Genomic DNA, 16036 nt, shown 5'->3' with positions numbered 1-16036 from the left:
GATGAGCAGTATGGAGGTATCTGGATGTTTCATAGTGTGTGTTTTGGACGATTCAAAAGTGAGCTCTATCCGCTGCCATTATATGAAAATCTGTTGCCATCCGGACCCCCCCTGGAACTCCAAAAGCGTTTTGGTGACTCCGAAAGTTCTCCAAACCCTTCCTTGGCATGACGTTGAGTAGATGATTGGTGAATTATCGATTTTGGGTGAAGTATCCCTTTAAATATTCATACAAAATATATATACATACAAGGAACAGGTGGTGTTGAATATATTGTTTAAAGTTTTATTGTAACAGTTATTTCTGAAGAAACAAAGCCACAAATGACACTCATCACCACAGACAGTATGCTTCATGTGCTTAATGGCTCAGGTGTTAAGTTGATACAGTATAACAGTAGAATAAGAGTATCCTCTCTACAAGTCCAGAAGACGCTGGCTGACATGTTCAAGTTCTCACTATTTACTGAAGTGTTTTGCAACCATCTCTACTCACAGTATTACATTTTCAGCATCTTTCAGACAAGCTGTAGAGAATGAGTCACATGTTTGTCAGATGAAGGAAAGCATATTAAATACATCCCAGAAAGAGAAAACACCACATCTTATTTCAAATATTTTAAATTGATTCATTGATAGTTTACTTTATAGACATGTTCCAGTGTTTAACACCACAACGACAAAATATATTAAAGAGACTGTTGACTCACTTTGGCAGAATCTATAGCATGTGAATGTCAACTTTATTTTACTATATAAAACATGTTCAGCCATGTTTAACACCGATCAGGCATACCATTATGACCACCTGCCTAGTATTGGATTGACCAGCCCTGACCCGTCCAGGCATGGACTCCACTGACCCCTGAAGGTGTCAGATCCTTTAGGTCCTGTGAGTTGTGAGGTGGTGGCTCCATGGATCTGACTTGTTTGTCCAGCACATCCCACAGATGTTTGATTGGATTGAGATCCGGGGAATTTTGGGGGCCAAGTCATCACCTTAAACTTGTTGTGCTCCTCAAACCATCTCTGAACGAGGCCACAGCCATCAGGGAATAGAGTTCCCATGAAAGGGTGAACATGGTCTGCAACAATACTAAGGTAGGTGGTATGTGTCAAAGTAACATTCACATGGATGGCAGGACCCAAGGTTTCCCAGCAGAACACTGCCCAAAGCATCACACTGCCTCCACCAGCTTGACTTCTTCCCATAATGCATCCTGGTGCCATGTGCTCTTCAGGTAAGCGACCGGCCATCCACATGAATCCATCTGAATGAAAGAGGAATCTGCGGTCTGAGCAACAGTAGCTGGTCTGTTGGATGGATGCCTTCTCTCTCCACGTAGATCTTAGTTATGCTACCTTGTCAAAGCTCTATGATGCCTGTGTTTCCCTGATTCTTTCGTATGCAGCTGGAATATGGAAAGGTAGGGAGTTTTTCTATGTGAATGTGCACAATTTACTCCTGTATTGGCTCTACAAGGTGATATGGTTTGGGAACCTTGTTTGATTAAGAAGAAGGGGGAAATGCTTCAGCCTGGAATTGTTTGTCTTATATGCCCGAGGGTAGAATAGGGTTTAACTGGGATAAAGTACATACAGTAAGTATCCTTGGTGTCATGAAATGATTGCTATCTTCAATGAAGCGGACCAACAACACATCTTCCCAAATGGTTTGCGGTGTAGTGTCAGTTTTGTAAAGCATAAGTTATTTCTTGAGTATAGGGATGGGTATTGGATTTGGTATTTTTATTGGTAACTAAAGGGACGTTTACATTTTTTCAGACAAGACGATAGTCTCATAAACTTAAAATTTTTTTTTTTTATTTAAGAACTGTTTATTCGAAAATCATTTCCCATCCCTAAAACATAAAATAGGCTACTCTTAAAGCCTGGGGAGTTTTGATGCTGTTGAGAAATAAATATTCAAAATTTAGAATTGTGACTTTTTTTTATAGACAAAGTAACTTCAAATGTGAAAGGGATCCATCCCTACTTAATGCTGCGTTCAAGACAACTCGGAAGTCGGAAAAAAACGAGCTCCAAGTTGTAAAAAATGAATTGAACGGCGTCGAACTCGGAAATTACAGGTCGGAAACTCGGGTATCATATCAGAGCTCGACTTTCCGACTTGACGTCACGACAACATCAAAACATGGCAGCCCTCGTCTTAAACGGTTAGAATTTAGACATTTTAATTTATTTGTTGAGGTTGAATGCATATTTTTGTGTATTATTGCAGTAGCCTATATGAAATACGTTTATATTAAGCTGTGATTGTTGTATGGTGTGAAATTGCGGTCCTCGTATGTGACGGAAATAACGTTTAACTGTTATCAAGGCTATAACATTATATGTATTGTGCACTCATCTGCGGCATCTCCTCTCCTCCAAAATAAACATAATTTACTGCTGCATATATTTTTCGTATTCAGCAATGAGCCACAATATGCCAAACTTCCTTCAGGTATCCATGTTTTTTTTCTTCCGAGTTCCTGCAGCGTGAACGCAATGATGTCGGAAGTCGGAAATTTCCGAGTTGGGAATTCCGACCTCCGAGTTGTTATGAACGCAGCATAAGTATAAAGAAAAATTAGCTAATGAAATTTGGTTTGAACCAAAACTCAGAACTTATTGTCAGTTGAAAAATGTTAACTGTCCAGGAGCCTATGTGACCTCACCACTGGATAGATCCAGAAGATCTCTATGTGCTGAGCTGAGGTCTGGGATTCTCCCTCTGGCAATAGAAGCAGGGAGGTTTAACTCTGTACTGTCTGTAATCTAAATGTGATTGAGGATGAACTTCGTTTCTTGTTTTATTGTCCATTACATGACAAAGCCAGGCAGTTTTTATTACTTGTATGTGCTGCGTTCAGGAGTGCAATGTAACAACAGTAATAATGTTCATGCTCTGCCTCTACAACAGATGCTGAGTGTGTTCCTCAACATCAGGATGAGGTTTGTCACCTTCTCCTTCATGACTCAGTCTCTTCATGCAGTGGGGCAGACACAATGAAGTCCTGCTTGTGCGTGCCATCGCAGTAAGGTGGGTTGTTGGTGTATTTGCATCCACACAACCAAACCGTGGCGTCTTTCTCTGGGACGAAGCGGAGTGGCATCAGGCCTTGGGCTTTCAGCTTGTGGGATCCGTCGCAGAACGGCTGAAATAGAAAGATTTGATCAGAGAACACACAGGGTTCGTACTTTGTGACAGATCGTGACACATGTGGATGTTTTACCTGCTTCTTACTGTGTCCACAGGTGCACCACGAGTAACGCTTCCCACCAACCAGCTCCACTTTAAAAGGCTTCTTTGAGGGGATGACGGGCTCTGGAGGGAGTGTGGAGAGATGCACCTGTAGACGTTTTAACACCACAGCCCAAAGGTTATAACTTTTCTGTCATCGTATATATATCAAAAAAATATGGTAACACTTTATAATAAGTACACACTATTAAGCATTAAATACTGAATTCAATCTTTTTTTTCCATCAGTTAAAAATGTTTTACTCATCATTGATCAGCACTAACTGCAACTACATACTAATGAGTATTCATGCGTTATAAATTAAGAATTCAGTATTTATTAATGCTTAAAGGTATTGTTCACCCAAAATTCAAATTTCACTCATTATCTACTCACCCTCATGTCGACTAAGAGCTGTGAGAATTTTCAGAGTCCTCCGTGGCTTCTCTGAGTTACGGGGGGGTCCGCGCAGCAGTATTTGTCCATATAATGGTTGTCAATGGATACCAACTTTCTTCGTCCAAAAAGACACACCAAAAAACATCCAAATACCTCCATACTGCTCGTCTGTAATGTCCCTCTTGTATTGAAGCCCCGACATGAGAAATTGTTCCACCGGTCAGTGCAAATCATGAGAGATTTGCACCGACACAAGAAGAGCAGTGAACTGAGACACTGGGAGCTTCCGCTACAAACAAGCTTAAAATATAGACTTATTTAATTTTTTTCCAGAACAATTTCTCAATTCGGGGCTTCAATACAAGAGGGACATTACAGACGAGCACTATGGAGGTATTTGGATGTTTTTTGGTGTGTCTTTTTGGACGAAGAAAGTTGGTATCCATTGACGACCATTATATGGACAAATACTGCTGCACGGACCCCCCCGTAACTCAGAGAAGGTACAGAGGACTCTGAAAATTCTCACAGCTCTTAGTTGACATGAGGGTGAGTAGATAATGAGTGAAATTTGAATTTGGGGTGAACTATCCCTTTAACTAATGCTTAATAGTCCGTACTTATTATAAAGTGTTACCAAAAATACATATACAAAGAAATTATATTGAAAGGAAAAATATTATCTTAATAATATTATAATTATATTATTGTATTCAGTCAAAAAGAGCTCAGGCATAAAACAATCATGAAATAAAAGGCTAACAGTAAGATAAACTAGAAAATTTCCTCTCGGGAAATTTTGAATGGGCCACGGGAGCTACTGCGGGTTGTGCCATCTCTGTCAACATGGGAATCAAACCCACGATCTTAAGGTCAAGACAGAGCTGATCAGACAGACACATGATCATCTTTCTATAAGCACTGATATGGAGGAGCTGTAACCACATTAGGTTAAGTGTGTGTGTGTGTGTGTGTGTGTGTGTGTGTGTGTGTGTGTGTGTGTGTGTGTGAGAGACTGTAATCACATGAAGCTGGCTCTAGAGTCTGTGTGTGTGACTGACTTGACACATAGTTAGTTAGTAGCTGCATCCTGTGTCAGTCTGATTTAGCTGTGTCGGTGTTTATAAACATTTAAACGAGCGCCAGGTGGATTGTTTATGAAGTTAACGAGCTCTGGCCTGAGGATCAAAGAGGTTACCACGGTGATAGGGGCCCCCGCAGGCTGAGACAGACAGAAACATGGAGAAAAAGAGCCATTTTCTGCCTCTGCAGCGGTCTCACATTTAGGCTCAGCATGACAAAACGGTAACTCCTATCAGAACAAAACACAGATCAACGTTGCTCTAAGGACTTACTGAAACTTTTGGTACGATTTGGTGTTTCTACAGTAAATATTTTGGCGACGCTGGCAGTTTTAAAACATCAGGCCGTTCTGCTTCTCTCAGAAAATATTTATATTGTCAAGTCAAGTCAAGTCAAGTCACTGTTTATTTATAGAGCACATTTAAAACAACCTCAGTTGACCAAAGTGCTGTACAATTGCAAAAGCACAACACAGTTAATCACAAACACTACAACAAACAACAAATAATTAAAAACAACACAGGGGATAGTGGTCACTTTAAAACAAATCTAGATTAAAAAGAAAGAATAAAAGAGAGAGAGAGGGAAAGAAAGAGAGAGAACCAAGATTGCTTGCTTAGCTGGGAGTGAACGCCAAGGAGAAAAGATACGTTTTTAAAAGTGTTTTAAAATGTTCAACAGACTGTGCAGCTCTAACATGGAGAGGTAGGCTGTTCCACAGCTTAGGAGCCGCGACTGAGAAGGCTCTGTCTCCACGAGTGGAGAGTCTGGACCTGGGTACTGCCAGGAGCAGCTGGTTAGATGACCTAAGTCAGGGTACGAAATTAAGAAAATATTTTGGGGGCAATTTTGGCCCCCACAGTCCAAAAAGTGGGGGCATTTTCAAAATATTTGGGGGCCATTTCATATATATATATATATATACACACACAAAAACATAAACTAAGCTATATAAACACCTATCATAGTCTATATAAACGTTATAAATAATGGGTTATATAAAGTTATGGTTGGTCAATATTAGATATTAGATATTACCAGTAATATGAGGATATCATTGGTAGGTAGGGCTGGGCGATGTGGGGGGGCTGTTGTGAACTCAACAGTCATTCTGGGGTGAGCAGCCAGGGCCGTTGTATAGGGGAGAAAGGTGATGATAATTCTAGGGGCCCATGCAGCGCCCAGTAGGGCCCACAAAAATCCCCAGTAGTCTAATCTTTGTATAACTGAATTATTCTGCATAAGACCCTGACTAATACTCATAGTAGGGGTGTGCATTGGCACTGCCCTCACGATTCAATTCGATTACGATTCAGCAGGTAACGATTCGATTCCATTCTCCGATGCATTGCGATGCATTGCAATGCATCAAAATTCTACTGCACTCAACACAGCAAATTTTTCATCAGTCATGAGATATTGAACAAGAGATTTTATTGGCTTCTATGTGTGTATTATCACTCTCCTGTATCTTTGACATAAATGTCATGAAATAAAATTGAATGGTATGTATTGGATATGGCATTTAAATCACTTCTAGGGCTGCCCCCAAAAAATAGCCATTAGAAAAAACAAACAAACCTTTGGAGCCGTGTCTCAAAATCAATATGAAAGACTATGGGGCTTTTATTTTGAAGGGCCAGATACAGGAAGTCGTGACACTTTTTGTTGTTTTTTTACACGGCACGGCAGGTCTCTCTCTCTCGCTGCATCAGAGACCCCCTGACAGCCTGAGCTCAGTTACTCACCCTCCTCTACTGTGTTTATCGGTGATAAACGGGCATACTGCCTGTAGTGACGGTAAAACCAGACCGGCTCGTTGAATCTCGGACCCAACACAGCCGGACTCATGAGCGTTAATTAATTCTCAACCCGACCGCGGGTGAAAAAAAAAAAAAAAAAAGGAAAAAGAAAGCCAGCGGCAACACTGCTACTGCTGGTGCTGCCGCTTAGCAGCTACAGGCTGCGCATGTCGTTGCTCCAGAAATGCCCCCGGAGGTAATTTGGGGGCAATTTTGGCCCCAGGATCATGATTTTTGGGGGCATTCTTGGTCAAATTTGGGGCCAAATGGCCCCTGGCCCCCGCTTATTTCCGACGCTGACCTAAGTGCCCTGGCAGTGGTGTGCAACTGTAAAAGCTCCGATAAATAAGGTGGTGCTAGACCATTCATACATTTAAAAGCAACTAGAAAAGGCATTTCCAAGAATGGAAATGGTGTGACTGCTGAAAGCAGCTGAACGCTGTTGCAGAATTAGCAAACAGCGCAAGCAGTGATCACCATACAAATGTTTGACCAAGGTCGGAATCGAACCCACAACCTCATGGTCAGTAGACTTCCACTCTGCCTCTAGGCCACAGTGCACACACAGTTGCAGAGACTGTTGTCTGTTAATGATCTGCACTCTGTCTCACTCTGAAGTTAACGAGCCCAAAGCTGCACTTGTTGGAAACACTGTCAACATCAAGAAAGCTTGAGAGTCAAGCTTGAATGACTTAGAATGAAAATTTCTGTGAATTTCAGGCTGAGAGCAGCAGTTTCAACATGAAGCAAGTTATCAGAAGTCAACAGAGGACGACTGGGAAAATAATTCACTATAATTGTTATTGAGGCAAGATTTGAACCAGTAACCTTAAGGTCTCCAGCTCAGCAAGCTAACCACTAGGCTACAGGAAGAGACAGTATGTGAGGGGCAAAGAAAACCTTTAATAAGAGGATCACTGGCTCCTGCTTAAAAAAAAAAAGTAAGGAAAGTGCAGAAATTAGCCACACCAAGAAAGAAGAGGACTTTTTTGTGACCTGTGACAATTTTTTGGTGAATTAAAATGATTTAAAAAGCACTTAACAGCAAGTTACAAACTGTGGCACTAGCAATTAATGCGTCTCTTAACGACCACCTGTAACCAATTGAGGGTGATGGAGGGGAGCAGAATTCATAACAAGAGTGCTCAACCTGGATTTGAACCAGTGACCTTGGGGTTGGCAAGCAGCCACCCTAACCACCACCATTTTTTGGTGAATTAAAATGAATTAAAAAGCACTTAACAGCAAGTTACAAAGTTGAGCTCCTTCTCCTGCTGCTGTAAAAAAAATGCATTGGGCTGAATGAGAGCAGAGAGCTCCCTGGCTGCATTTAAAAAATATTTTAAATTATTATCTAAGTCTCTTTGCATTTTTGACCAGAATTTTAGCCAGAAGACAAGTGTGGCTACAAAACTGGAGAAAATAATTTGTCTAGAGTTTAATTTGTGGCCGTGCTGACAGTTTAGCCAGAAAAACTCTAGAATGTTTTTTTGCCTCTCTCCACTCTAGCACCACTCTAGCTCTGCTCGTTAGACGCAACACACACACATTATAAAGCTGAAAAAAATCAGAAAGGTTAAATATTTTTAAAAAGTATAAAGAGTTAAAAAGAGAAAAGTAATGCCGATAAAGTTCAAAAAAAGCTGCACGTTTTGATATATGAATTGTTGAAATAGCACAAAGTATGAAGGACTAGAAGAAGACCGTAAAAAGGCGGAAGAAAATGGCCAAACAGAAGAACAATAGTGTGACTGCTTCCAGCAGTCACACTAATTAATAAAATTTTAAACTGAATCCTAAAATTAATAGGCAGCCAGTGCAAAGATGCCAGGACTGGAGTAATGTGCTCGCGTTTTTTCTTTCCAGTCAGCAAGCGGGCAGCTGCGTTTTGAACGACCTGCAAGCGGCGCAGTGCTTTCTGGTCAAGGCCAACAATTGGAGTCAATGAGGAGCAGAGACAGACGTGGCCGCACTTAGAGGCTCAGAGTTTAAATTCTGTAAGTCTCTCTGATATTTTGAGCAGATGATGAGTGACAGGACAAGTTTGTCTTACAAATTCTGAAAAAATTATGTGTGTAGAGTGTAAATTGTGGCCGGGCCGAGTTTGGAAAGAGAAAAAATCTGGAGTTTTTCTGGCATCTCTCCCACTCTAACCGATGATGTCACGCACTCTGACACGAACATTCCGTCCAATACACACCCATTATAATCTCATAATTTCTCCAAAAATGATCATGGTCATTGATCAGGGATTGATCAAAAACTATATGACCTATCAAAACGTGGAGTAATACGACAATACACAAGACTTGTGCCTACTGTTTAAAGTTTAAATGGAGTCTCTAGGTGAAAGTATGCCTGAGCAGTAGACGTTTGTTAAACTCCAATGATTGGTCTTTTTCGCTCTTTTTTTTTCGCCCGTCCCATTGACTTACATGCAAAATTTTGCGTAGTTTTTCGCGACTTACGTCGCGAAAAATTCGTAGACTGTTGAGAAAACTGATAGCACACCGATCCCGATCAAGACGCACGTTTTGATATATAATTTGGCCTGCAACTCTTCGAGTTGCAGGACTAGGAGCGAATCGAAAAGCGTCCGGAAGATGAAAAATAATAAGAAAAAATCCACACAATAACAGTAGTGCCCGGTGCGATTGCCCGTGGCCCTAAATAGCATTGACACACATCAACACGCTGACCCACATCTACACACACCAAGTCTAGGCTGCATGAAATAAAATAAATGAATGAATGAAGTTCATGTTATTGACCTGAGCTACTTTGATAAAGGCCCCGTCTACACACTGGTGAGTCAGGGCTCCAGACTAACTCTTTTTTATTTTTTATTACCAGGAGCACAGTGGTCCCTAACTTGAAATTTTAGGAGCGCAAGAAAAAAATTTAAGGGCGCACACCATTAATCAACTTGCAAATCAAATAAATCATCATGAATAATCATTCATGACCCTCACACATATTGGCCTGACACCTGTAATGACAGATTCCAGAGTCTATGAGTCGCATCTTCCATGTTTCACATGTTCATGTGTTAAAAGAAAAAAAACAATAGCGGATATTTACTGATTGCACATGAGCAAGCAGATGAAACATTTAGGCTAGATAAGATAAGATAGATTTATTGTCATTGTATGGTTGATACAACGAAATTTCATTGCACTCATATGCTGGGCTCAGTAGCAACAAAATAAAAACTCTAGTTAAATTAAAAAGTATACTCATCCATACATCGTCTCATCCATTCAGTCACATTCACGTCATCGTACATCACACCATTTACTCAGTACCTTGTATGCATTAAAAACGAGACAGTGAAAGTGCATATGCTGTATATAGTACAAAGTGCAGTGCATTGTGTGAGTTATGTTGGCAGATGTTGGTGGATTTGTTTCAGGTCAGAGTTGAGTATGGTGATAGCCTTGGGGTAGAAACTGTTTACTTGTTTTACTTGCACTGTCTAAGTTTCAGGGGTAAAATGCTCTCATTTAGGGGCAGTCTGGAGCTCTGTGGTGACTGAGTATGTCAGAACTCTTGTCTGGGTGAAAATGGTTACAGCTATTGACAACTTCCTGCACATCAATCCCTGTCACATACAGGGTTAAACTATACAGGTCATGGTGGCTGAATTCTATTTAGCAGCTTCATTTTTATAGACTTGGTTTTGTGCACAGTGTTGTCACATCTGTATCCAAACAACTGCACGGCTCCACTCAGCAGCTCAGCTTACCTACAGCTGAAGGATAAGGACTGTCCTTCAATCACTACTATGTTTTAAAGAGGGAGACAGGACAGGTGGTCTGAATATCTGAGACAGTCAACAAACTCAACTTTTCCTCCTCAGATGATTAACAAATGGATGAGAGAGAAAACGTCTTCAGCAGTATTCACCTAATAAAGCCAAAACGTAACACATGCTGGTAGTGCAACAGGGATTGTGTAATGGATGGATGATAGACTATGTATGGTTGTGTTTACACACAGAAATACAGAAAAACCTACAGAAAAAACATGTGGCACACACACACACACACCACTTGTTCAACTACACCAAAAATTTATTTTCTCCCATCTTTTACTACTCTGAACTGCAGATGTCACACTCATTTTTCCCATGAAGATCTACTCACAGCAATTTTCAATCATCCCAATAGTTAATAGTCTGGTACTTCAAACCATGTAACAAACAATTCTATCTAACAAAGTGATGAGAATGACTGACAGAGCAGACAAAGCTCAGATGAGTGAGGTCAGAGGTGACCTCTCATCAGGCTATCAGTTGAAACACCTGTGTGCCTGACTGTGCGCAGCCTCAGTGTTGTACAGCAGGGGGCGCCACAGCTGCGCCCTCTAACAGCAGGTTACTCTGGACTTTTTTCTGCGCAGTGTGATAACTTTCTATCAGTGATGTAAATACAGCCGTCACACATTGAGTAATAAGTGGAAGACCTGTTATAAAAGCAGGTTCCTATCGACAATATGGCGAACTGCGCATTCGAGGTTTTGTGTGTCAGAGGCCGTTGGTGACCTCAAGCAAACACCGTTATTAGTCAGAGTATTGAACACGTCAACATCATAAACATAGAGCTGCGCAGAAGTAACAGTTAAAGAAGAGCTTCTTTACAACAGACAGGCTCATGTCGGGACTACATTTACCTTGGACGCCGCTGCAGCTGCCGCCCAGGGCTGTCTCAGTGTCACACTGACCCATATGTGGTCTAACCTGGTCACCAACGTGTTCATGGCTCCAGTGGCGGCTCACTTCAACAGTCCCCGTCCCACGGTCCCCGTCCCCGGCTACCTGCGACCCTCAGAGCCGCTGTGACGACGCTGACAGCTGACCGCTGTGATTATGAACATCACTTCCTGACGAGTCACGTGCCAGCGGCTGAGCCAATCAGGAGGCGGATATGGGTCAGCTGCAGCAAGAGCTGAAGTGATTTCAGAGACAGACTTGAGACATGAGTTCTTATTATTGGTAAATTAATAAATAGAACCCATAAAGGATTAGGTAGAATATCAGTCTCTTTATACTTAAATGGGTCACATTATTGTTTTTGCAACTTGGCCTGACCGGGGCTGCCTGTCACTACCATTAGAGACAGAGATTAGATTTTTTAACCTGCGGTCCAATTTACAGTATATGATTTAATGTTGTAATTAAATTAAAATGTCGCAATATTTGTAGTGTTTTTAAACAGCAACATTTTTTTAAATGAGGGGTAGGGTTTAAAAAATTAACAGTAATTAAGCCAATTAAACATCAATAAATCAATCAATAAATAAGTAGAGTCAATTTCACAATTTCCCCACTGCAATTAATTAATAGGGAGCAGAAAACACATTGAAATATTAAAATAATCATTTCATTGCTGCACAACAGACATGTCTGAAAAAAAAGATGCTTGGACATCTTCATCAATAACTATCACATCATCATTATTATTATATTATGACCAATATTACTGTTATTATCCATGAATTTCTTTCTTTATTACTGCTACCACTATTACAACAACCATCATTTACCATTATATATTATACACACACCTTGTTCACACTGTCTATCAATGTATGTCCACTGTGTTTTTTTTGTCTCGTATTTCACAATAAAAAAACAAAACAAAAAGAAACTATCACATACTATGTATGCCATTGACAAAACATCAATTTTATATACGTTATGCATTTCAATAAGGATGATTTTAACAAGAAACAAAATATAGCAGTTAGATTATGAGGTACATCTGCACACTATCATACCACAGTAATGCATTGTGTTTTATTATGAGAGGTTGTGAGATTGTCATTGAAATTGTGTGAACGATCAATATGAAACAATAATGCACAAATACTGCTGTATATAGTAGATGAGTTTCTGAACACAATATACAGTATATGCCATAATATCGTGAATTGCTCAGTTACACAAACAGATTCCCTTTTTATTCCATGAAAACAAATCCCTGTCAGTTTAACAAATAGGTCCCCCAACACATTTGTAGTCAACATCTAAAAGCCCCAAACACACAAGTCCCATTCAACACCCCTACGCTGGAAAATTCATACAGCAATATAATCATATATCAATCATAAAATGGAGCTGATACAAAAATACAAGATATATGCTCATAATACAAACAACAATTCCTCCATGCACTAGCAAAAACAAAAAACAAAGCAAAAACAGACCAAAAAGACATAATTACACAATAGCGCACATGTATTTAACTGCTATGTCACTTTTATAAATCATATAAAGAAAATAAAAAATTATGTTCATATGCCACATGTTACACAAAGTTTTACCCTGATATCATATGATGATTTTGTTGAGATAAATATATTATGACTTCTTCCTGTTGACTTCTATTGCAGTTAAGCCTTGGCCTCTCAGGACGGATGTTTTGGACGCTGTTCATTTGAAGATGCCTTTCACAGACTTCACTACATCCTGGAAGATCACCTTAAAGTGTGAACCATCACAGTACGGTGCATTTTTAGTTTGCTTACAGGCGCACAGCATCACGGTCTTGTCTTTGTCAGGGGTGAAACGCAGAGGAGGGATGCTGGGTGCTGCTGTCCTGTGAGCTCCATCACAGAAAGGCTGACAAGGAAGAGAGGAAACAGGATGAGCCCAGACTGTTCAGCATCTTACAAATCACTTCAACGATACACATATGGATTTCAGTGACAGGACAGTGTGAACATTGTGGACTGGAGGAGCTGGGGATCAAACCACCGATCCTCTGATTAGTGGATAAACACCTCCTGAGCCATATTTGGTGACTGTGTTTAAAAATCTTCCAAATTATGGATGGGAAGTTGATAATTTACTCTCTCCAGTTTGTTTTTCTGACAGAATGTATGAAACATTACCAAAGCCTATGCACAATGCATCACAATCAGTTGGTTATTACTGCCTTTCACAGGCAGAAATTCAAGTCTCCACTTGCAAAGTGCCTCACAATAGGCAACTTTCAAACGGGTGTTAATGTAAACTGGACAAATGCAGCAGTAAATGAGCCGTGACTCTACAACAACTGGCAGCCTGCTTCAGGTGTGGCTGGAACCTGAACCCCAGCATGCCACATGTGCTTACCTGTTTTTTGCTGTGTCCACAGGCACACCAGGCGTAGCGTTTCCCAGCAGTCAGCTTCACTCTGCAGGGCAGTCGGGCTGCTGGGACGGGCCGCGTGGACACAGGGGCGCTCTGCACCTGGAAGATGGAACAGACCACATGATGTGAGCGGAGCCACAGCGCTGGATAAATACTGGACCATTACATCTGGATTTTATGGTGAGCTTGAAAATAACACCCTGACATTCAACTAACTGACTCTGTGATATACAATAATCACTGACTGAGACAGAAGTACACTTCAGCTGACTTGAACACTGGATGAAGACCTTGGGCTACAGACCGCCTGTCTGTTGCACAGGGCAGGCGACCCACGCAATTGCCTAGGGCCCCCAGCTAGAAGGGGCCCCCTAGAGATGGCTGACTTTGGTCCATTATCAATGCAATCACAACTTGAAACCCCCAACACTGCAACGACACGTTACGAATCTCCCTAATGGGCCCCCCTACCTGCTGGCTTGCTAGTAGGAGGGGCTGGTGTCAAATGCATGTATTTGCAACTTATCCATGTGCTATTTTGTTAAAAATAAAATTATTGATTATTTATTGAGTTATCAAATGTTTTGGATTAATTACTGGTCAATTTTTGTGGTTGTGGGGGTGGGCGTGGGGCTCTTGCCTCGGGCCTCCATAGTGTCTAGAAACGCCCCTGGCTACAGTGTCGTATGAAGTTGCTGTGACCAAGCCTCCCAGTGTCCTCTGCAGCTCCTTCAGACTGCCAAGGAGATGATTCAAGTTTTGTTTGCACCATAAACTCGAAGCTCAGAACACTGGAGCTGTATGATATGAAACTCCTAACAGTCTAAACCCTCTCTGCTTCAGTAAACGTGACGGGGAAAAGACCGACTGACAGTGAAAACCCTCGGGACTGGAAGTGGAGACTCACTCACCATCAATGAGGAAATCAGCACCGACGGTCGCATCAAGGTCCTCGTGCATCCTCTCCGCACTGCCATTACCAAGCTGCTCGCGCTCATTCTGTCGCAAAACGAAAGTGGACGAGTTTCTGATTGAACCTTTAGCTACTTAACTCTCCTGAGGGACTCACAGGACCACAGGACTAAACGCCAGCGGCTCCACAAAACTTCTAGGACTGCGGTGAAAGTTCCAACATGGCCTCCACACCTCGACAGTCCAGGTGATTGGCTGGTCAATGTATACAACTTGTGAGCCAAACTCAGGCCACGCCCCCCCCCTGCCCCTCCCATACTGTGTGGTTCCTCCTTGTGCTAACACTTCAAAACAACATCAACATCTACTTCTCTGGCTTAGTTCGTAGCAATAAGATAATTCTCAGTGTTCATAATCCATCAAATGTGGTTACCTTTATATTATATATTGACATTGAATAGATATTGATTAATAAACTGAAATCTGTCCATTATAGTCCTGATTATAGTGGATTTTTTTTTTAAAGTTAGTAAATTTAAATCCTGCACTCACTCAGGTTCCCACATCTGGTTGTTGTCATAGACCAGGGGTGTCAAACATGTGGCCCGCAGGCCAAAACCAGCCTGCCAGAGGGTCCAATCCTGGGAATTTGCTTAGTGGGAAATTACATAGAAGACAGGAGAGACATAATGATGTTGAAATTGCATGTATTTTTCTCAAGACATTTCAGGTTGTTTATAATATTTTGTAAAAGGATAGTTCATTAAAGGGACAACAAGGAGTTTCTATTTGGTTATAAAAAAGTCTCACGTTAATGTGGATGAATCTACGTTACCCACACTTGTTAATGGGCCCATTTTCGGTAAATATATCGTTTTGTCTCTATCGTTATTTTGTTATTATTAGTGGTGGTGGAAATGCTGGTTGAGCCGACCAGAATTTCTTTACTTTCGGTTTCGTGGCGAGTCATGAGAATAACGCCGCCGAATCGCCGTTTATGGTCGGAACTACGACGGTATGTGATCGTCTTCCAACCTCTGACTTCAATTCTTGATGAATGAAAACATGAGTCTGTCTTGCGCGCGGAGGCTCATAAATGTAGTGTGAAAACACTTCGCTTTTCCAAAACTCCTTGTTGTCCCTTTAACTGTAAACATCTTTGCATCTTCTTTACACTAAAACAAAGGGAAGAGTTTAGAGTCCTTGTTCCTTATAGGTTATTATGCTATTATTTCACTGGTCTGACCCACTGGAGATCAAATTGTGGCCCCTGAAATAAAATGAGTTTGACACCCTTGTCATTGACTGTACATAAAAAGGTTGTAGTGTTGCACTACATGCAACATGTGGCAGCAGAAATCCTTCTGTCTTTCCTAGACTGATTTTGGTTACATTTTCTACAATGAGACATTTAATATTTATTACTAGTATTAAATCACTGATCTACAGGTTAACAA

At 41.1% G+C, this 16036-nt stretch overlaps 2 protein-coding genes across 3 annotated transcripts; both read right to left on the bottom strand.

Moving 5' to 3' along the window:
* Positions 1-270: 270 nt before the first annotated feature.
* On the bottom strand, positions 271-11377 carry LOC310991005 (uncharacterized protein). Of its 2 annotated transcripts, XM_083978573.1 has the most exons (5): positions 11204-11377; positions 3240-3356; positions 2948-3161; positions 2572-2917; positions 271-1992 (listed from the first exon to the last, which is right to left on the bottom strand). In XM_083978573.1, exons 1-3 carry the CDS (start codon positions 11288-11290, stop codon positions 2976-2978), a joined length of 390 nt encoding a protein of 129 aa, XP_083834699.1. In that variant the 5' UTR covers positions 11291-11377; the 3' UTR covers positions 271-1992; positions 2572-2917; positions 2948-2975. The 2 variants fall into 2 exon arrangements, with proteins under 2 accessions (XP_083834699.1, XP_083834698.1); XM_083978572.1 differs by having other exon boundaries at positions 2572-3161.
* A 1588-nt stretch (positions 11378-12965) lies between these two features.
* Positions 12966-14709, bottom strand: LOC310992135 (CDGSH iron-sulfur domain-containing protein 3, mitochondrial-like; the record flags this gene model as incomplete). The annotated part of the gene is made up of 3 exons (XM_083980144.1): positions 14579-14709; positions 13650-13766; positions 12966-13154 (listed from the first exon to the last, which is right to left on the bottom strand). Exons 1-3 carry the CDS (start codon positions 14663-14665, stop codon positions 12966-12968), a joined length of 393 nt encoding a protein of 130 aa, XP_083836270.1. The 5' UTR covers positions 14666-14709.
* Between the last annotated feature and the right edge of the window lie 1327 nt (positions 14710-16036).

Source organism: Trachurus trachurus (assembly GCF_905171665.1).
Source record: "Trachurus trachurus genome assembly, chromosome: 1".
In the NCBI taxonomy this organism is placed as follows: domain Eukaryota; kingdom Metazoa; phylum Chordata; class Actinopteri; order Carangiformes; family Carangidae; genus Trachurus; species Trachurus trachurus.
The sequence above is the reverse complement of the archived record's forward strand: the minus strand, read 5'-3'. Positions and strand labels throughout refer to the sequence as shown.